General features: G+C 32.7%; 1 protein-coding gene across 3 annotated transcripts in view; it reads right to left on the bottom strand.

The window, feature by feature from the left end:
• LOC134719876 (uncharacterized) overlaps window positions 1-23,287 on the bottom strand; it is a 59,537-nt gene that overhangs the window by 20,629 nt on the left and 15,621 nt on the right. For 2 of the 3 annotated variants that reach the window (XM_063582793.1, XM_063582795.1), the window contains exons 2-5: window positions 5,566-5,785; window positions 3,467-3,604; window positions 2,430-2,721; window positions 1,276-1,305 (exon numbers count right to left, since the gene is read on the bottom strand). In XM_063582793.1, the coding sequence (XP_063438863.1) occupies window positions 1,276-1,305; window positions 2,430-2,721; window positions 3,467-3,604; window positions 5,566-5,785 (680 nt within the window). The remainder of the gene's footprint in view (window positions 1-1,275; window positions 1,306-2,429; window positions 2,722-3,466; window positions 3,605-5,565; window positions 5,786-23,287) is intronic. The other variant, XM_063582794.1, reaches the window with a different exon arrangement.

The following is a 23,287-nucleotide window of genomic DNA, read 5'->3' as shown; positions in this document are numbered from 1 at the left end:
TCTTAGTTGTCAATAATTGTATGTTTCAATTAGTACCGTGACATCATAATTCAGATTTCGTATTGAAATAGACATGCGAATTCAAATTAAATTCCTGAATGGGCTTACGTATAACAAAAAGTTCTAAAACATTTCTTACAATATATATGTATTTATTTATCTTTGAAGTAATAGCACTGTTGTTTGTATAAACATTAGAAATAACTACGATTACTTTACAACGTCTAAAGCAAATCGAACAAAAAAGAAAAAAAATGTGCATTTACAAGCATATTGATCAAAACAAATCAAAGAATAAAAAATAACTGAACAATCAATGTTCTCTTTTTCAAAGCAATGTTTTTCTCTCTTCTTTCTTTCTTATATATCTTTATGGGGAAATGGATGAAAAAAAGATCGGTGGATTGAAGTTTTCATCTAAGTAATGAGATTCAAAGGGGTAGGTCCGGTACGGATCGATTTTGGCCTCAAATTTCAGGTTCATCTAAAGAAAGAATTTGACCACTTTTTAAACACTTAAGTGTCTATTTCATTTGAATAAATTAGTTTATGTGAACGATTTTAACTGATTTAATCATTAAAAACGATACGATTCAAGCTCAAATATGAAAAATCTACCAAACATGCTGAAAAATGTCACTTTTCAGATGGTTTTTGTCAAAAATGAAAGTGACCGCATCCATGTTCATCCTCAACCTTTATATATGTTATGTATATTATAGAATACAACTTTCGTTTCAATATTAAGGATGAACACAAATGCAGCCACATTCGTTTTACACGAAAACCGTCTTAAATTTAACTAAAAAGTTAATATTGTGAAGATTTCAGTAATTAAGCATGACTTAATGGTGCTAGTACCCGATATATGTGCATTGTATTGTCAAAAACAGCCCATATTTATGTAGCAGAAGCATTATACTGTCCAATAAATAACTATAAGTTAACATTTTAACGATTTTGTAAAACTGCTATATTTTAGGGCAAAAAAGGGGTCTTACTTGACCTACTCCTTTATGAAGAAACTGTCCTAGCTCAGTTATGTGCGTATCTTATATAAATCTTTTTTCATTAGATAACTAGGCGATAGCAATACACCGGAATGCTCACACGGTCATCCGCTGTTGAAATCAGTAAATGAGGTATCGTATCATTAATCAATCAAACTTCCAGCTTTAAAATAATAATAAGGATATATAATAATGCCTTTAAAACGGAAAATTAAACCAAACCGAAAAGTGCTAACATTGAAATTGATGAAGAAAAGATAATCACCACAAGATCCTGCCATAGTCCGCAAAACACCTGAAAGGAGTTCAATAATGTATTGACCTGTGATGATGTGTTTGGTATTACTTGTGTAACTTAATCATACAACAAGCCCTTCAAGTTCAATACATATTCAAAACAAAACTAGACAAATAACACGTTTTTGGGGGTGAGATACATTTTCTATGTATTTTTGAGCGTTCTTGATGAAGGTAACATAAGAAGAATCACTGAATTTTTAAAGTGATTATTAAATTTTTGTAAAATTGTTGCGTTTGATTCATATAAATCGCTTCTCTCGATTAACAGCTAGTATTCAAATGAAAGAAATTCTGTACAAAAATACAAGCAACGATTACTGATATAATAGTTTAATTTTCCTTTTCTCTGTATTCTTTATTATTCTAGTCGTTTCAATTTTAACGTTTTAAAAATCTTTATAAAATAATTTGTCACAAAAGAACAGATCTAGGTATTGTGGTGTTATAACAACCCAAATGTATGTGTCATTTGGTCTATTGTGAAGAGTTGTATCATTGGCAATACTACCACACATCTTGTTTTTCATAAACAATGTTCGATTATTTGTTAACAAAGACAAATGATGTACTCAATAAACGAGTACGTAGTTACTCCCAAAAGGTCCGTATTTTATCCCTGGCACTGATCCTAATGACATTTGTATAAAAAAAAAAGCTTCAAACCTTTAAAAAAAACTTAGAAAAAAGAATTGGTATTGGGGGAACTTTACCGAAACAGCATCATATTTTTCTAAATGTGCGTTGAGTGCCACCTTTGATAGTACACGTATCAATTTATTCGAGTCAGGGCTTTTGTTGACATTTGAAATGTGTGATTATACAATATACAATATAACTTAAGAACCAATTATGCAGTTACACCTTTTTTCTGTGTGTTGTTATTGTTATTGTTTGGGTAGTATAAGGTCTTTGTGGGGAGAGGTGCACATAATGTATATCTAATAGCAGTATCTTAGAACACAGTTCTGTATATTTATCAGGTACGGTTATTCAAGTACATTTATTCACCTGTATACCACTGCTCTTAGCCATACACTTGACCTTGTCTTATCTTTCATTTTTGGGATTAAAGTTTACGATTGATTGATTGATTGTATTATATGATGGATGAGTAATTACCTTTGATTCTGGAAGTTCCAGACGAGGTAGATTGGACGTCACAAGAGTCTGGACTGTCTAACGACTGAGCTGAGGACTTTGTGTCTTTCCGTGGAATATGTTCCTGACTGCCCTGGTGGCTTTTACCGGATTCGGCTATTGATCCTAGATGTTTTCCTGGATTTGCATGACTAACGATTGGATCTGGAAGTGAGATTTGTCTTCTTAACTTTCTAAATCCTTTATGGTGTTCCGTAGGAGATACTTCAACTCGATCTGCTGATATTGAACGTTCTAAAGGTGGTCTGGAATTCTGCAAAAAAATAATTATCTTTTGATTACACAAACTCGTTCATATATATATATATATATATATATATGCTAAATAAATCAACGGTGACTTCTTACTATATGCTAGGATAATTTTCTTGAAATTGGCTGTGTTCTGTCGCAAATGTTTTCCCATAGCTCGAGTTAAAGGATTATTTTTAAGGAATATGCAGTCATGCATTTCAAAGGTACTGCTTACGAATGTGGAGTGAAAATATCATCCATGACAAGCAGAAAGAACAGCAATAGTCACGTTATAACTCAAGTATCGTTGTTTAAAATATTTTCTTTCAAAATCAGTGTTTTATACAACAAATGAAAGTTTTTGAACGACTTTTACCGGCTATATAGTCCTTTTACGGTCGGAATAGTGTTTTATGAAACACTTTCTCGATTTCTTGTGTTTAAAAGCAAGAAACCATAATCAATAGACAATTTAACTCGTTACTTCAAAAGCCAAATTGATCACCATTACTTAAAAAAAACGATTAATCAATAAATAGAAAATTCATGTAAGATTGTTTAAAAGTTTTTTTAGAAGCATGGTCATTTCTTTTTCGATCACCAGGTATCAACCCTAATTTACGCATGAGGGATAGGCATTGGGTAATAAGTTGCACTCGGTGATTGTCATAAATGAATTCGTAATAAAAGCATTAAAACCTTTGGTTGTTTTCTTAAGATTTGTGTTTGTTCTTGCACATCTAAAACCTACTCTTTCTACTGACCTTAAACATTTCTAACCGGGATTGTATCTCTCTTTCTAGAGGGACGGTATCAGACACTTCAACACCAGGATGCCACAACCCTGTACTCAGCACCAGCATGCGCCTTTTCTGACACACTGTACAAACCCATTCCTGTAGCTGCAGACAAAAACAATACAAATTTTATAAAAATATGTGCTAAATGTATACGGTCAAAATCTTCATTTTGCTTTGATATAACAAGCAAATAATATATGTATTGATTTGTTTGATGAATTACGTTGGTCAATTAGATTTGTCTATATTGTTTTCGTACTCCAGACACTTCGGTCTATGTTTATATATTAGTAAATTGTCTGCGATTCAAATCTGAGCAAACGCTATTCTGTGATGCGACTACTAAAGACAACAAATTGTGAATTTCATTAGATAAGAGCGTCGTAATAAGTCAATAGAATAATTATTGCTGAAGTAAGCCATTTCCCTGAACAGTTAAGTAGTGCGATATATATGAACACTTTAAATCAAAAATTATTCGAAGGTTTTATTACTGAGAAAATTGCAATAGAATGGTTTGCAAAAAAAGGTCGCATTTGTAATTTTGATAGCGATATTTAGATTCAGCATTTGTTAAATAAATGCAAAACTTAAATGCGCACAGATTTTTTTATAATTTATAGTATACAAATGCATATACTGTACGGAAAATGTGTCCTGGCGTCGTGATTATTATCTTAAAGGGTACATGATGTGAACATTTGTAAGTATTTGTGATATTACAAGTACTAGCACAGTTTACAAAATGATTTAGTGTGTTCGTGTTAAATGCTCTTCAAGTTATTCGAGTCAAAAATAAAAATAATAATTAAAAAAAAGCTGCACTATTAAGATTCTGTTATACTTAAAGTTATACCAAATATCAGGTCAGCAGGAGCATTAAGGACAAGTTAGATAGAGGAAGTATCACGAACGATTGTCGTCTAATACTTTGATTATGCTCTTTTAGAATAAAATTTATTACAGACCGATACAAATGGCTACTGTCCTTAAATATGCACGAAAATAAAAGTGCTGGGAGATATTTATAACAATAGCCATGAATAATTGATTAAATCGACTTTTCCTGGACTCCGAAGAGACAAATGGCATTGCTTGATAACATCTGATTGTGCCAGGAGTACTTTTATATATCAATAGCAAATAAAATTGATCTCGTTTTTTTTTTGTCTTTCAAAAGCAGCTAAGCTGTATGTTTTAGGTCGATATTGTCAATAGATATAGGAAGATGTGGTGTGAGTGCCAATGAGACAACTTTCCATCCAAATAACAATTTAAAAAGTAAACCATTATAATTTAAAGTACGGCCTACAACACGGAGCCTTGGCTCACATCGAACAACAAGCTATAAAGGGCCCCAAAAGTACTAGTGTAAAACCATTCAAACGGGAAAACCAACGGTCTAATCTATATAAACAAAACGAGAAAGGAGAAACACGTATATATTACATAAACAAACGACAACTACTGTACATCAGATTCCTGACTTAGGACAGGTGATTATAAGAATGATTATAATCTAAGTGAAACATATATAAAGACATTCTTGATTTATTTCAATAAACTACATTTAATATTTTGCAAAAGGACAGTAAAATGTGAAATGGTGCAAAAATGTTCGTTAGAATAAAAACGCTCAACTGTGAAAAAGATGGTATACAGAACATTATATTTCTTAGAATAATTAATCAACGTGAAATCAAGAGAACTCCAGAAAATATTAAATTAACGCAGCGCCTCATAAGGTAAGGAAAATCAATGGTGTCCTGACATCCACATCTGTAAATTATGTTCAGCTATGTATACGTATATAATCTGATACTTCTTGATTAAATGTCGTAGTGCGTACCCTATTTAACTTATTTACTAAAATCAAATTTCAAATCTGCATAATCTAAAAAAATATGAGAATGGGGATGTGAAATGTGACAAAGAGACAACATGTAAAACAACCCGACCAAAGAGTAAAAAACAGCCGATGGCTACCAATGGGTCTTCAACACAGCAAGAAAATCTTGCACCGGTAGGCGGACTTCAGCAGACCCTTAAACATAAATATTTACCTTTGTATTAAGTGAGCTTTCAAATTTTCCACATTCTGAGCAAGTCATATTTTGACAGTCTACACACACATGCTGCCATTTTCTAGGATTTTTATCATCCAATTTAAGTTCATTTCGCAAGCACACCGGACACAACATAATATCTGAAGCTTCTGGCTCCGCGGCTATTGTTAATTCTTCTACTGTCATAGCTGTATTCAGATAATCTTCTTCCAAATGCCTGCAATACACATCACTGTTATATATTATAACAACTCAGATATAAGGGTTGAATCAATAATGCGGTTTTGAAACTAATTTTCTTAACATTTAGGAAAACATATTTAGCAAATACAACTATATCTTAACATATGCTTTTCAATAAAACAACATCTGATACCGAATTACTAGATCAAAACGTTGGGGCGGGCGGAGGTTAGGTAATCGATGCTGTAATTTGCTAAACAAGCATAAATATTTTATTGCATGTCTAGATTCCAAATTGTCGAAACAAAACTACATAACAACCCTGTGGTATGTAAATACTGTGTATGGATTATCAGCGGCGCTTCCGCTCATGGAAAATGTACCACACATGTTCGTCTGATTAAAAATGTGCATTTAGTTATAAAAAAAATAGATGTTGTATAACCACAAAATAGCTACCTACCATCCGAGGACCAAAGGAAGTTGCATGATTGCCACTTTAAATTATGCATCTTAAGCACAAGGCATGCTTGCAGCCATAATGAAAAGAAATAGTATTAAAAAAAAAACATTGAAAATCTTTAGGCGTACACGGTTAAAGGGAATCTCATCGCAATAAATGAAATGAAAATAGAAACTTCAGCGTGATAAAATGCAATTAAATCGTACAACATTAGCTAAGAACCGGAATTACATGGTTTTATCAATATTGGGTTTGCTTCGGCAAGCTTGGAAGATAACAAACCATAAACTAAAACATTTCATCTAAATAATGAATTTTACCAATCAAGCGTAGTAAAAAGAGTACCGAAACGATATCTCTTAAAAAAAAAAAAAAAAAGGGTCAAAGGCATATTGAGTATGACTGCACATTTTTGTTTATTTCATCAAAGATTGGATCTATAAAATACTAAATCGTATAACAAAGTTACAAAAAACTTAAAATAAACAATTAATAGAGCATGGACTCGATAATATGTGTCATCATTTCGTGTCTGTTTTAGTCTAGAAGCCTTCTTATTAACCATCGAGATGACCTTCGTAAACTGCCGCCGAGCATATAAACTAGTAATATAACATTAATATAAATTTACATGGGTAGCAAGCGCTTGAATTGATTTTTTAGGTCTGTTTGCGTGATTATGACTGATTTTGGTCAAGCTGAACGCTTACTTTATTTCAAGAGTTTGTCTAAAACGTAGACACTGCCCCTTTAACTAAAACATATTGTTTCGGTATATGGTATTATAAGCAAATATTGATATCCAAGTAATGTTTACGTTAACGTTCAGTTAGATTTAAAGAAGAAAACTTATATATATACGTTCTGTTCATGCTTTCGTTTTGTATGTTTTCATAAATACAGTCCCCAGGTAGAGGTTAAGCCCCATCACACAAAGTTAAAAGGTACTTCTTTTACATTAGAAATATAAATATTTGTAGTTGAACATTTTTATTAAATTGATTATATCATTTTAGATGTAGCAACACAAAAGCAAAAACAAAATTTCGTCTATACACAATAAGAATGTACATATGCTTAATAAGAATGTACGTATGCAAAATAGGAATGTACGTATGCATAATAAGAATGTACGTATGCATAATAAGAATGTACGTATGCATAATGAGAATGTACGTAAGCATTATAAGAATGTACGTATGCATAATAAGAATGTACGTATACATAATAAGAATGTACGTATGCATAATAAGAATGTACGTATGCATAATAAGAATGTACGTATACATAATAAGAATGTACGTATGCATAATGAGAATGTACGTATGCATAATGAGAATGTACGTAAGCATAATAAGAATGTACGTATGCATAATGAGAATGTACGTAAGCATAATAAGAATGTACGTATGCATAATGAGAATGTACGTAAGCATTATAAGAATGTACGTATGCATAATAAGAATGTACGTATACATAATAAGAATGTACGTATGCATTATAAGAATGTACGTATGCATTATAAGAATGTACGTGGTACACGTTTGTCCATTGAACAATAGATTCACAGGGATGGTTGGAAATAAATGTGAATAAGAATAACAAAAATGAAATAGAATTTCTTAGTTCTTTAACAACTTATGATTGAACCGAATAGTAATAAAGGGGCTTATATAGCGTATAATTATTCATGACAATATCTTTTGGAACAGACGAGAAGACGCCATTATGTAACTTCGAAGTTAACATTTTTATCTAATGTCAGTTTATTGGCAATATTGTAGTAAACAGTCGTTTATCGTCAATATTGTAAACAGGATCAATAAGAGTTCTAAAACAGATCTTTTTTCACTTTCTTTTCAGTAAAAACTGAATAATTTACTAGAATATTATGTTCTTGTTTTATTCAAAGGACGTTAGTGATGGAATTACAAAGTAGGCTGTTTTGGTTCTCATTCATAATATATGTACATGTATATGATATGGGTTGGTACAAGGATTAATTCACAAGAGTATGGTGACTGCAAATCTACATATTGCAGATCGTCAGATGTTACAAAATTGCATTTCCACCTTTGTCCTTTTTTTGTGGTTGGTGTTGTTGTCAATGTGTTTGTTTTTATTTTTCGTTTCGTTTTGGTTTTGTTTTATATTCTTATAAAACATTTCATCCTCCCTATAGAATTTATTCTCAATTGCTGCCTAGACTCGGTTCACCCCTTCGAAACCTTGAGTGACCTCTAGGTATCATTTTAATTGACTTGTGATATTTGTCAATTTTAAATGCGAAATCTATCCTTTATTCATATTGTATAAGCGTCAAAGAGGGGGAGCAAACTAAAGGACGAGTATGAACCTTCCAACTTGATAAACACAAGTGTTTAAGTGACAGAACATGCACAAGAAAGTAAAACTAAAGGTAACTTTGATTAATTTCTCGTATTTTTTTTAAATTTCCTAATGATTTTAACTTATTGCTTGTTAAGCCATAAAGGCTTGTCATGCAAAGTTATATTCTGATTCTCCAAACCAGATTCTAGCACGCAGTTAACGTGTTTTCAGTTTCAAAAGAAAGTAACACAACTGAAAATGCTATCGTTATCGGGATTTAAGCAATTACGATCTATGTATAATAACTAATGGTTGTTTATCGCTTCTATTCAAATTGTGGTACCCTAATGGTATCTAAGAGCTTCCGAATGACACTTTACTTGACCTTGAAATAGCGATAGATTCTGACTGCAATTATATATACTTATAACGAACATCTTGTTTAAATGAACATCCCTGTATATAGTCTTCATTGCTATTAGTCTGATCAATAATTATAGAATTTGTAAATGGAAACTGATGCCTGTTATGGATATAGATATAATATACATATATATAATATCGACCAAGTGTCACTTTTATTGTAGATATAAAACAGTACCCAGAGACGATGCTTTCCGACAAGAAGCTGGGTAATAAATCAATGTATATGCAAATCTTAAGTAGGTATTTGGTGGTAAAATTGAACTAAGCAATAATGTTAAATTGGATATAAAGCAATTTTATCTAAGAATTAAAAGCCAAAACCCCAGGATTAATTGTCAATGACATAAGATAATGTGTTGTTTCAAACAAAGTTAGTTTGAAAACAAGGGTACCCGTACAAGTCCTGTACACAATCGATGCACAATCCAAAAACAAAACCCACACTATCGGTAAACTGTAATGTACAGCTACCAAACAATCTTGATGAATGAAGATGGTTACAGTTAGGCAAACTATCAAAAAAACAATGAACCTTAACAAACATTGCAAATACAAAATTGCATCCCAATCCCGTTGTACCTAACTTATTTTCAGTCATAAAAATCATTTAGGGGGGGTTTACATGTACTCCGGTTATTTAAGCAGATCCTGTTCCACATGAGGCACCCGTTGTGCTCATGTAAGTGCAAAGCTGCTGATAAGTTTAATTCGGTAGGTCACATTTGAGGAGAAGAGGACGAAATTGTAACTAAGAATGTTGATTCATAAAATATTTCAGGTCTCAATGCTAATTGTCAACTGATAACACACAGTACAAAGATTCAATGAATCAATACAAAATGAAATAATTTAACAGCACGTTATATGTCCATTGTTATTTCCCGTCGACTGCGCTGTTAAATCTACACTTTAGTTGTAGAATACTAATTTACGTATCGTGTTAAAATTGCATTGAACGCTATCACTAAAATCTACTTCAAAACTCTACGGTGTTATTGAAGCAATTATTTACCCATTTCGTACGTTCGTTGCCACATATTTCTATTTATGTAAATAGATCTGTCATCATGAACATCACAACAATTCGAAATGGATATAATACGAAAATAATTGCCAATGAGAGAGTTCGCAATCAGACACACAATGATGAAAATACTATAGGTTACCGTTTGACCTTCAACAATGAGCATAGTCCGTATCAAGCTATTAAATGGCCCCAAATTAACATATTTATAACAATTCGAGCAAGAAAACTAACGTGTTTGGTCGCCCAGCATCTTCTCACATGTGACAGTGGTGATACAGCACAACATAAGATCTTAGCTTATTCAAAACCAATCAAAACTAACAAAAACAATCATATTTCTAAGACTAAAATATTAGCCAGAACACATCCAACAAGCAATGGGTTTTCTGTGTAAAGATCTCTAAGTCGGTGAAACCAATGATCTTCGTGTCAATAAGGGTTTCTGCTCTTTGGTGGAGTTGTTGTCTCTTTAACACATCTAACGTTTTCATTCTCAGTTTAATTTATGTAATGAAGATTGCATTCCGTCTTTCAAAGTTGACAGTCACCTAATAATGTTTGTTTGAGTTTTTATGTGACTTCAGTTGTTTTATGCTCTTACACGGTGTTTAGTTTATGTCAAGGTCATAATTATTCCAGAAACATTTGTCGTGCACGAGTCTCGACGCAAAAAAAGTTTGTTAGCGAGGTTCACAAGAAATCGATAGCATGATGACTTGTGTTTTGTTTATTTATTTTTTTCATTTCACCTCATCAGTCTAATGTACAAAGAGAGCAAATTGTTATCATAAATTTTCCTAATATAAAAGAACACGCGTGATCTATTTCATTGAAATAAAGAAGAAATTTGATATTTGAATCTTTTGTCTCTGTTGCGACTGCTAACCAAACAATCGATATTGAGGCTTCATGATATCTTTAATGACTTTAATAGCTAATTGTTTGTCATTTACGTATCAAATAATTTGTTCTCGTACTTCTTTTATAGGTTAATCCATAAATATTCAATAATGTTTCCAGGAAACTGATATCGGATTATTATGATAAGAACAACACTTGTGTGTAGGATAGAATTAAACATGGATTGTCAATGATTAAAAAGGAAAGCTCATTTCGTGATAATGAAAGATAGTGCAAACATAAAGCTCTTGTATACGATCAATTCACGTATTGAGAGAGAGGATCCGATGATATGAAAATAATTCGTGACAGAATTCGATTAAATGGAATATACTCCCATAAGTATCTTACGAAATCGATTTCTGGAAATCTAGTCCACCACCGATTTCTATACATTGTTTGAGAAAAAAATAAAAAAGATGTCTGGTTCTACTCTCTTGACCTATGATCATATAAGGACACAAAATTGATGCCATTAATTACCCGAAGGCGGAACGATCTGACAAAAGTATCGATATGATAACCAGCAAAATGAAAGTCATAAATAAGAGACAATTATATACTCATAAATCTTGCTAACAATGGTTACCATAAACTCTGCATTTCTGTGAAGTGAATTGCATGCTCAATTTTAGAAAACTTCTTGTCTTGAGCGGCAGAATAGGAGTGGGTTCCGGGGGTTGGAACTCCTCTTTTACGATCAAAGTTTTTAAATTGGGAAATATGGTTGGAACATAACACACCCACCCATCACACAAACACCCCAACCACCCACCCCACCTTCTTCTCCCACCTATTTTTCTCGTGTAACCTTTTCTCGGTGATATACGTTCTTGATTGTATGTGGACTAATATATGAGTAGCAGATTAATATCTAAAATATTCGCAATGATTTCCAGTATTTTTCTACACACAAAAGGCGCAATAGTTATCACTTATGTCTAGTTGTTATACATTAACTTATCATTATTAAAATAAATAAATAGATAAAATTAAATAAGATTAATACCACTGGCAATGCACGTTTTGAAAGGAACAATTAATTATTCAAAACATGATCATACTCAACTTCTTAATTGGTTGTCTTACGGATTTTCTATCTAGTATGTTCCAATCAGATCATTGTACAGAAATATATCAAGTTACGAAATTAAATAAAGACGAAAGGTGCTTCTTACACAAAAATGCAGTATATGACCTTTTCAAACTGAAGCAAATGAGATATAAAATTTCAGTAAGCAACATAATGTAAGAGTTACATAAGTATTCGTATTCTAAAACACAACAACTTTCCCCAAAACCTCTGAATTTATAAAAAGAACAACGATACCAATTCTTTAACATGGTATGCCACTTTCAGTCAAATATAAATCAAATATAAATTTTGAAAATCCGTTTTTTCTTTTCCTAAATTCGTTTTTTATTAGCAATCTTAATCCGCATAACAAATTTTGAAGGCATTATAACTCAATTTAAAACACAAGTAGCAGGAGACTGCAAATTAAATCTTCAAAATCCGATGAAACATTATTTTTGTCTAGTCGGAAGACTTTCAAAAACCGTAATGAAATTAAAGCAACAGAAAACAAGGTTTTGATTATTGCCAAGTTCAGAAAATCGATTGGAATGATTAAAACTTATGCGTCTGTACCGTGACTTAGACATGTCAGAAGATAGATGCTATAAATTAAATAGAATATTTAGAGAAATGAAACACCATCTTCTTTTATTTAAGAATATTACGATAAATATAATTCTAAGAATCAATAAATGTTGATGGATGTATGTTTCTAATCTAATGTTACCTCTAAAATAATTGAATTGCATCAAACATTGAAATGTTTTAAATATGAAAGCGTAAGAATAAAGCGTGGAGTTTATTTATCGTTGTATTATTGGTTGTGTAGCTTCGGCAATTATATGTTTTGGTAAATATAATCAGATACCAAATGATTTAAAAAAACAAAAGAAGAAAAACAGGGAAACAAAAAGAACCAAGCGAGACTGAATTTTACAGGAACATTTTTAAAAATACAGCACCAAAAGTTTTATATTTCATTTATTTTATAGAATGGAAATAAAATGTATTCGTTAAAACATCGATTTTGTGTCTTTAAATCATAGTTAACTACAGGTTGTAATTTGTATTCAGACAAACATTAATCGAGCTTCAGTGAAAATGTTTCTTTGGCAGCTCGGTATTGTCTGTTTTCGATATAAATTCAGTTAGAAACCCACCGATACATAAATGTGTATGAAGTGTTTGGAAGCAACGAGCTCATCATGAATCAAATTGAAGTGTGCATTATAATTTTAAGCCAGAAATTTATTGTTAATATGTGCAGAGAATATGTTTAATTATGACTAGATGTATGCGATCAATTTGGATAATTAGGACGTGACGCAAACCATTCATGTAATTTGCCACAAAAAGTCATCTTAAATAACACTCACATTATTTGCCAATATGCAAAGAACTTACCGGAGATAGTTTATAAAAATCTGAACTCATTCCAAATATGCATTCCATAACATTGAAAAAATGGGGGGGGGGGGGGGGGGGGAAGACAAAAAAAAAGAACAAAAAGCAAAGAACAAAAAGAGAAAAGAGGGAATCGAATTACAAGCTAAAGATATTGACTCTCACTTATACATCTACAACTGTCCATAGCTAATTGCCGCCACGTCACCTTATACTGTCAGAACGTCGCTTTTTAAATATTATATAAACTGAAAGCTGTATGTGTCCATTGAACTAGTATGTATCGTTTTTCGAATTACTCTGTTCATAGAATGTTTGCTGACGAAATTGATTCGAATTTATACTTTAAAAATTAACCAAGATTTTCGCTTCTATAATGACTTTTTCAAAGTCACACAATGCCGGTACATTGATATTGCCTGTGCCGGCAAAGGATAATTGCAAAAAGCAACGGCCAGTAAATTCGATTGTTTCTAAAGAACATATCTCCTTGATTTTCTATTATAACTAGATGTATTCTTCTAAATTATACCTCTCGCCACAAAGACACCATTACTATGAAAGAACTAAGGATGGTTTTATAGAAACGAAGATACCTATATCACAAAAAAGATATATACGACAAGTACCATGGAAAGTTGATCATAAGAACGCCTCTTGTCTCTCTCTGATCCATTTTAACTGGTATAATTTGAGGTAATAGAGACTATTTTATCGGTTCGTAATTATATATTGCGGAAAGGGACAGAGACGATATATGGTCTTATTGACGTATATGTTTTAAGACCAGAATTAATTGCGTTACAGTGCAAGAAGCAAGATCAATGCATTAAAACTTAACTTCCGCCTGCCGACAAAACCATCCTGAGCGGAACTCTCAAGGGAAAATTAATAGGTTAATAAGAACATAAAATATTCACAAATTGCACGTTTCAGCATGTAAATGCAGTAAATTAAAGAACTTCAATAACTAGACGTTTGGAAATTAAAAATTATATTATTATTTCGTAGGTATAGATGCCTATACAGTAGAGTATCACAGCAAATATACCACATGGAAAAAAGAAATTAAAATAATTACAATGAAACATTTCTAAAAAAGATGACGTCCTTTTCATAAAAATAAAAAAGATTGAAAACATGCCAAAATTGAATAATATGTCTTTCAGATGGATTGATGCCTTATAAAAATTAAATACTAAAAAATAACTGAATATCATTATAATTATCTTAAACCACTATTTTAATCCTTTTTACGAACTTTATTGGACACAAAACAGCAGAAAAGATTGATACGTTTTATTTGCATTCAATACACGTAGTCATAAAAGCAGCCATTTATTGAATCGTGTACAGATGCCAAAAATATCGTAACCTGCAAGCAGGACAACTTTTTTTGTTTTTTTTGTTGTTATTGTACATTAAGGTAGGATAAAAATGTGTTTTTGAGCATCATACTATGTTTGTTTTCAATTTGTATCGGAACGACAGTACTCGTGAAGTTATGGCAAAGTTGATGCCACCGATATGAAATCTTTTCTTTTTTTATGAAAAACCATAACATATGTTCCAATGTTCATGAACACAGTGAAATCCTATTCCCAACTATTGTGACATCATCGTTTACATTTTATCATCGGACATTTATGACGAAACTACCTATAATTATTACCGGGCTGAAGTACGTCCATTATTCATAGTTCATTATTCATTATTCAATAATGAATAATGAAATAGTTCATTATTCACTATTCAATATTGAAAAATGAATAATGAATAATGAAATGGTTTATGTTTCATTATTCAAATTGAACCGGTGAATAGTGAAAAAAATATAAAAAAATTTGACCGTGACGCTATAGCTACATTTTGATTTGCAATGACCATAAGAGTGTTTACGGACGACCTAAATGCAACAATATGCATAAAAATGAGGAAATATAAAAAAGAAGATGTGGTATTATTGTCAATGAGACAAACATCCACAAAAGACCAAAATGACACAGACATCAACAACTATAGCTCACCGTACAGCCTACAACAATGAGCAAAGCCCATACCGCATAGTCAGCTATAAAAGGCCCCAATAAGACAATGTAAACAACTAACGGCCTTATCTATTTTACAAAATGAACGAAAAACTAATATGTAACACATAGACAAATGACAACCACTAATTTACAGACTCCTGAATTGGGACAGACACATACATAAATAATTCAGCGGGGTTAAACATGTTAGCCAATTTTGAATAATTAAATGGATATTTTGAATAATGGAATGGACTGCTGCGACCCTTTAACCCCTAATTATAGATAAACCTTATACCTCATTCGAAAGCTTATAACGAGAGGAACAAAATGTATATAGTCAACATGTTCCACAACGCATATTAGAGGACTTAAATGTCGAAATACGCGTGAAAGTTAAGAAATAGCCAATTTTGAATAATGAAATGGATATTTTGAATAATGGAATGGACTGCTGCGACATTTTAGCCCCTAATTATAGATAAACTTTATACCTCATTCGAAAGCTTATAACAAGAGGAACAAAATGTATATAGTCAACATGTACCACAACGCATATTAGAGGACTTAAATGTCGAAATACGCGTGAAAGTTAAGAAATAGCCAATTTTGAATAATGAAATGGATATTTTGAATAATGGAATGGACTGCTGCGACCCTTAAGCACCTAATCATAGATAAAATTTATACCTAATTCAAAAGCTTATACGGAGAGGAACAAAATGTATATAGTCAACATATTCCGTAACGCATATTAGAGGACTTTAATGTCGAAATACGCGTGAAAGTTAAGAAATAGCCCATTTTGAATAATGAAATGGATATTTTGAATAATGGAATGGACTGCTGCGACCCTTCAACCCAAAATAATAGATAAAACTTATACCTCATTCGAAAGCTTATAACTAGAGGAACAAAATGTATATAGTCAACATGTTTCGCAACGCATATTAGAGGACTTAAATGTCGAAATACGCGTAAAAGCTGAAAAATAGCCAATTTTGAATAATGAAATGGATATTTTGAATAATGGAATGGACTGCTGCGACGCTTAAGCCCCTAATTATAGATAAAACTTATACCTCATTCGAAAGCTTATAACGAGAGGAACAAAATGTATATAGTCAACATGTTCCGCAACGCATATATCAGGACTTAAATGTCGAAATACGCGTGAATGTTAAGAAATAGCTAATTTTGAATAATGAAATGGATATTTTGAATAATGGAATGGACTGCTGCGACCCTTTAGCCCCTAATTATAGATAAACTTTATACCTCATTCGAAAGCTTATAACAAGAGGAACAAAATGTATATAGTCAACATGTTCCGCAACGCATATTACAGGACTTAAATGTCGAAATACGCGTGAAAGTTAAGAAATAGCTAATTTTGAATAATGAAATGGATATTTTGAATAATGGAATGGACTGCTGCGACCCTTTATCCCCTAATTATAGATAAACCTTATATCTCATTCGAAAGCTTATAACAAGATGGAACAAAATGTATATAGTCAACATGTTCTGCAACGCATATTAGAGGACTTTAATGTCGAAATACGCGTGAAAGTTAAGAAATAGCCAATTTTGAACAATGAAATGGATATTTTGAATAATGGAATGGACTGCTGCGACCCTTTAGCCCCTAATTATAGATAAAATTTATACTTAATTCAAAAGCTTATAACGAGAGGAACAAATGTATATAGTCAACATATTCCGCAACGCATATAAGAGGACTTAAATGTCGAATTACGCGTAAAAGCTAAGAAATGGCCAATTTTGAATAATGAAATGGATATTTTGAATAATGGAATGGACTGCTGCGACCCTTCAACCCCAAATTATAGATAAAACTTATACCTCATTCGAAAGCTTATAACGAGAGGAACAAAATGTATATAGTCAACATGTTCCGCAACGCATATATCAGGACTTAAATGTCGAAATACGCGTGAAAGTTAAGAAATAGCTAATTTTGAATAATGAAATGGATATTTTGAATAATGGAATGGACTGCTGCGACCCTTTATCCCCTAATTATATATAAACTTTATAGCTCATTCGAAAGCTTATAACGAGAGAAACATAATGTATATAGTCAACATGTTCCGCAACGCATATTACAGGACTTAAATGTCGAAATACGCGTGAAAGTTAAGAAATAGCTAATTTTGAATAATGAAATGGATATTTTGAATAATGGAATGGACTGCTGCGACCCTTTATCCCCTAATTATAGATAAACCTTATATCTCATTCGAAAGCTTATAACAAGAGGAACAAAATGTATATAGTCAACATGTTCCGCAACGCATATTAGAGGACTTTAATGTCGAAATACGCGTGAAAGTTAAGAAATAGCCAATTTTGAACAATGAAATGGATATTTTGAATAATGGAATGGACTGCTGCGACCCTTTAGCCCCTAATTATAGATAAAATTTATACTTAATTCAAAAGCTAATAACGAGAGGAACAAATGTATATAGTCAACATATTCCGCAACGCATATAAGAGGACTTAAATGTCGAAATACGCGTAAAAGCTAAGAAATAGCCAATTTTGAATAATGAAATGGATATTTTGAATAATGGAATGGACTGCTGCGACCCTTCAACCCCAAATTATAGATAAAACTTATACCTCATTCGAAAGCTTAAAACGAGAGGAACAAAATGTATATAGTCAACATGTTCTGCAACGCATATATCAGGACTTAAATGTCGAAATACGCGTGAAAGTTAAGAAACAGCCAATTTTGAATAATGAAATGGATATTTTGAATAATGGAATGGACTGCCGCGACATTTTAGCCCCTAATTATAGATAAACCTTCTACCCAATTCGAAAGCTTATAACGAGAGGAACATAATGTATATAGTCAACATATTCCGCAACGCACATTAGACGACTTAAATGTCGAAATACGCGTGAAAGTTAAGAAATAGCCAATTTTGAATAATGAAATGGATATTTGGAATAATGAAATGGACTGCTGCGACCCTTTAGCCCCTAATTATAGATAAACTTTATACCTCATTCGAAAGAATATAACAAGAGGAACAAAATGTATATAGTCAACATGTTCCGCAACGCATATTAGAGGACTTAAATGTCGAAATACGCGTGAAAGTTAAGAAATAGCCAATTTTGAATAATGAAATGGATATTTTTAATAATGGAATGTACTGCTGGGACCCTTCAGCCCTTAATTACAGACCTACCTTTTACCTCATTCTGAAGCTTATAAAAAGAGGAACAAATGGTATATAGTCAATTTATTCTGCGCAGTAACAAGGGACTAAAAATCGAAATACGCTTGAACATTTTGAGGGGAATTTCTGCTTGGACTGCACCTAAAAATCCGAAAATCTTGCACGCTCGTTGACGAGGTTAAGAGGGCAAAACGTTGTTGGTTGGGCTTGAAGGGGAAAAGTGGGTGTTGGGGTTGTGGGAAAATGTAATCTTGTGGAAAAAAGAAAATACACCAAAACGAATCCACAGATAGGATAAACACAATGGATTGTAAGATTACACATATGTCTGATCAGAGAGTTAATGGCGCAAAGGGTAGAAATTTTGGAAAATACTGATGAGGAAACCCTCAAATGGCGAGAAGTAGGTCAGGAATCACCCTGGACTGTCAAAGACATTTAAAATATTGACATGAAGTGTTGGTTCGCAAAAGTTATAACCTTGTGCTGGAAAGAGAAAAATATCCGCACTTGGGGATGTGAAAGACTTAACAAGCAGCTGAACACCGTCTGGACAAAGAGAGACACCGATGGAGCTGTGCAAATCGTGAGCTATGAGATGAAAAACTAGAGGCTCTCAAGAGCCTGTATCGCTCACCTGATTCTACTTGGGTTTTTGAAATCATATAAACAAATATAAAATTTGGCTAAAACTAACAACACAACCTCATAAGGAAAGGAACATTCAGGCTATATTTGATTCATTCAATTCGGTGGTTCTCTAGAAGAAGACTTGTGTATGCATTTCACATAGGGTCCTATGTTAAACTAATTTCCCCACTGGCGGCCATCTTGGATGATGGATCGGCTACAAAGTAATAACACTTGGTCAGCATCTCATAAGGAAAATTTGTGCCATGTTTGGTTTCAGTCCATTCAGTGGTTCTCTAAAAGAAGTCAGTTGTATGCATTTCTCATAGGGTCCTATGTTTAACCAAGTCCCCCACTGGTGGCCATCTTGGATGATGGATCGGCTACAGAGTAACAACACTTGGTCAGCACCTCATAAAGAACATTCATGCCTTGTTTGGTTTCATTCCATTCAGTAGTTCTCTAAAAGAAGTCATTTTCTTTAAAATAAGTCATTTGTATGCATTTCCCATAGGGTCCTATGTTAAACTAAGTCCCCCGCTGGCGGCCATCTTATATATTGGATCGGCTACAAAGTAACAACACTTGGTCAGCACCTCATAAGGAGTGCCTTGTTTGGTTTCAGTCCATTCAGTGATTCACATGTTGACTATATACATTTTGTTCCTCTCGTTATAAGCTTTCAAATGAGGTATAAAGTTTATCTATAATTAGGGGCTAAAGGGTCGCAGCAGTCCATTCCATTATTCAAAATATCCATTTCATTATTCAAAATTGGCTATTTCTTAACTTTCACGCGTATTTCGACATTTAAGTCCTCTAATATGCGTTGCAGAACATGTTGACTATATACATTTTGTTCCTCTCGTTATAAATGTCGAATGAACTTAAAGTTTATCTATAATTAGGGACTAAAGGGTCGCAGCAGTCCATTCCATTATTCAAAATATCCATTTCATTATTCAAAATTGGCTATTTCTTAACTTTCACGCGTATTTCGACATTTAAGTCCTGTAATATGCATTGCGGAACATGTTGACTATATACATTTTGTTCCTCTCGTTATAAGCTTTCGAATGAGGTATAAGTTTTATTTATTATTTGGGGTTGAAGGGTCGCAGCAGTCCATTCCATTATTCAAAATATCCATTTCATTATTCAAAATTGGCTATTTCTTAACTTTCACGCGTATTTCGACATTTAAGTCCTGTAATATGCGTTGCAGAATATGTTGACTATATACATTTTGTTCCTCTCGTTATAAGCTTTCGAATGAGGTATAAGTTTTATTTATTATTTGGGGCTGAAGGGTCGCAGCAGTCCATTCCATTATTCAAAATATCCATTTCATTATTCAAAATTGGCGATTTCCTAATTTTCACGCGTATTTCGACATTTAAGTCCTCTAATATGCGTTGCAGAACATGTTGACTATATACATTATGTTGCTCTCGTTATAAGCTTTCGAATTGGGTATAAGGTTTATCTATAATTAGGGGCTATAGGGTCGCAGCAGTCCATTCAATTATTCAAAATATCCATTTCATTATTCAAAATTGGCTATTTCTTAACTTTCACGCGTATTTCGACATTTAAGTCCTGTAATATGCGTTGCGGAACATGTTGACTATATACATTTTGTTCCTCTCGTTATAAGCTTTCGAATGAGGTATAAAGTTTATCTATAATTAGGGGCTAAAGGGTCGCAGCAGTCCATTCCATTATTCAAAATATCCATTTCATTATTCAAAATTGGCTATTTCTTAACTTTCACGCGTATTTCGACATTTAAGTCCTCTAATATGCGTTGCGGAACATGTTGACTATATACATTATGTTGCTCTCGTTATAAGCTTTCGATTTGGGTATAAGGTTTATCTATAATTAGGGGCTAAAATGTCGCAGCAGTCCATTCCATTATTCAAAATATCCATTTCATTTTTCCAAATTGGCTATTTCTTAACTTTCATGCGTATTTCGACATTTAAGTCCTGTAATATGCGTTGCAAAACATGTTGACTATATACATTTTGTTCCTCTCGTTATAAGCTTTCGAATGAGGTATAAAGTTTATCTATAATTAGGGGCTAAAGGGTCGCAGCAGTCCATTCCATTATTCAAAATATCCATTTCATTATTCAAAATTGGTTATTTCTTAACTTTCACGCGTATTTCGACATTTAAGTCCTCTAATATGCGTCGCGGAACATGTTGACTATATACATTTTGTTCCTCTCGTTATAAGCTTTCGAATGAGGCATAAGGTTTATCTATAATTAGGGGTTAAAGGGTCGCGGCAGTCCATTCCATTATTCAAAATATCCATTTCATTATTCAAAATTGGCGATTTCCTAATTTTCACGCGTATTTCGACATTTAAGTCCTCTAATATGCGTTGCGAAACATGCTTACTATATACATTTTGTTCCTCTCGTTATAAGCTTTCGAATTAGGTATAAATTTTATCTATAATTAGGGGCTTAAGCGTCGCAGCAGTCCATTCCATTATTCAAAATATCCATTTCATTATTCAAAATTGGCTATTTCTTAACTTTCACGCGTATTTCGACATTTAAGTCCTGTAATATGCGTTGCGGAACATGTTGACTATATACATTTTGTTCCTCTTGTTATAAGCTTTCGAATGAGGTATAAAGTTTATCCATAATTAGGGGCTAAAGGGTCGCAGCAGTCCATTCCATTATTCAAAATATCCATTTCATTATTCAAAATTGGCTATTTCTTAACTTTCACGCGTATTTCGACATTTAATTCCTGTAATATGCGTTGCGGAACATGTTGACTTTATACATTTTGTTCCTCTTGTTATAAACTTTCGAATGAGGTATGAGTTTTATCTATAATTTGGGGTTGAAGGGTCGCAGCAGTCCATTCCATTATTCAAAATATCCATTTCATTATTCAAAATTGGCGATTTCCTAATTTTCACGCGTATTTCGACATTTAAGTCCTCTAATATGCGTTGCGAAACATGCTTACTATATACATTTTGTTCCTCTCGTTATAAGCTTTCGAATTAGGTATAAATTTTATCTATAATTAGGGGCTAAAGGGTCGCAGCAGTCCATTCCATTATTCAAAATATCCATTTCATTATTCAAAATTGGTTATTTCTTAACTTTCACGCGTATTTCGACATTTAAGTCCTCTAATATGCGTCGCGGAACATGTTGACTATATACATTTTGTTCCTCTCGTTATAAGCTTTCGAATGAGGTATAAGGTTTATCTATAATTAGGGGTTAAAGGGTCGCGGCAGTCCATTCCATTATTCAAAATATCCATTTCATTATTCAAAATTGGCGATTTCCTAATTTTCACGCGTATTTCGACATTTAAGTCCTCTAATATGCGTTGCGAAACATGCTTACTATATACATTTTGTTCCTCTCGTTATAAGCTTTCGAATTAGGTATAAATTTTATCTATAATTAGGGGCTTAAGCGTCGAAGCAGTCCATTCCATTATTCAAAATATCCATTTCATTATTTAAAATTGGCTATTTCTTAACTTTCACGCGTATTTCGACATTTAAGTCCTGTAATATGCGTTGCGGAACATGTTGACTATATACATTTTGTTCCTCTTGTTATAAGCTTTCGAATGAGGTATAAAGTTTATCCATAATTAGGGGCTAAAGGGTCGCAGCAGTCCATTCCATTATTCAAAATATCCATTTCATTATTCAAAATTGGCTATTTCTTAACTTTCACGCGTATTTCGACATTTAATTCCTGTAATATGCGTTGCGGAACATGTTGACTTTATACATTTTGTTCCTCTTGTTATAAACTTTCGAATGAGGTATGAGTTTTATCTATAATTTGGGGTTGAAGGGTCGCAGCAGTCCATTCCATTATTCAAAATATCGATTTCATTATTCAAAATTGGCGATTTCCTAATTTTCACGCGTATTTCGACATTTAAGTCCTCTAATATGCGTTGCGAAACATGCTTACTATATACATTTTGTTCCTCTCGTTATAAGCTTTCGAATTAGGTATA

Source organism: Mytilus trossulus, chromosome 1, assembly GCF_036588685.1.
Source record: "Mytilus trossulus isolate FHL-02 chromosome 1, PNRI_Mtr1.1.1.hap1, whole genome shotgun sequence".
Lineage (NCBI taxonomy): Eukaryota > Metazoa > Mollusca > Bivalvia > Mytilida > Mytilidae > Mytilus > Mytilus trossulus.
This window is presented reverse-complemented; position numbering and strand designations above follow the sequence as displayed.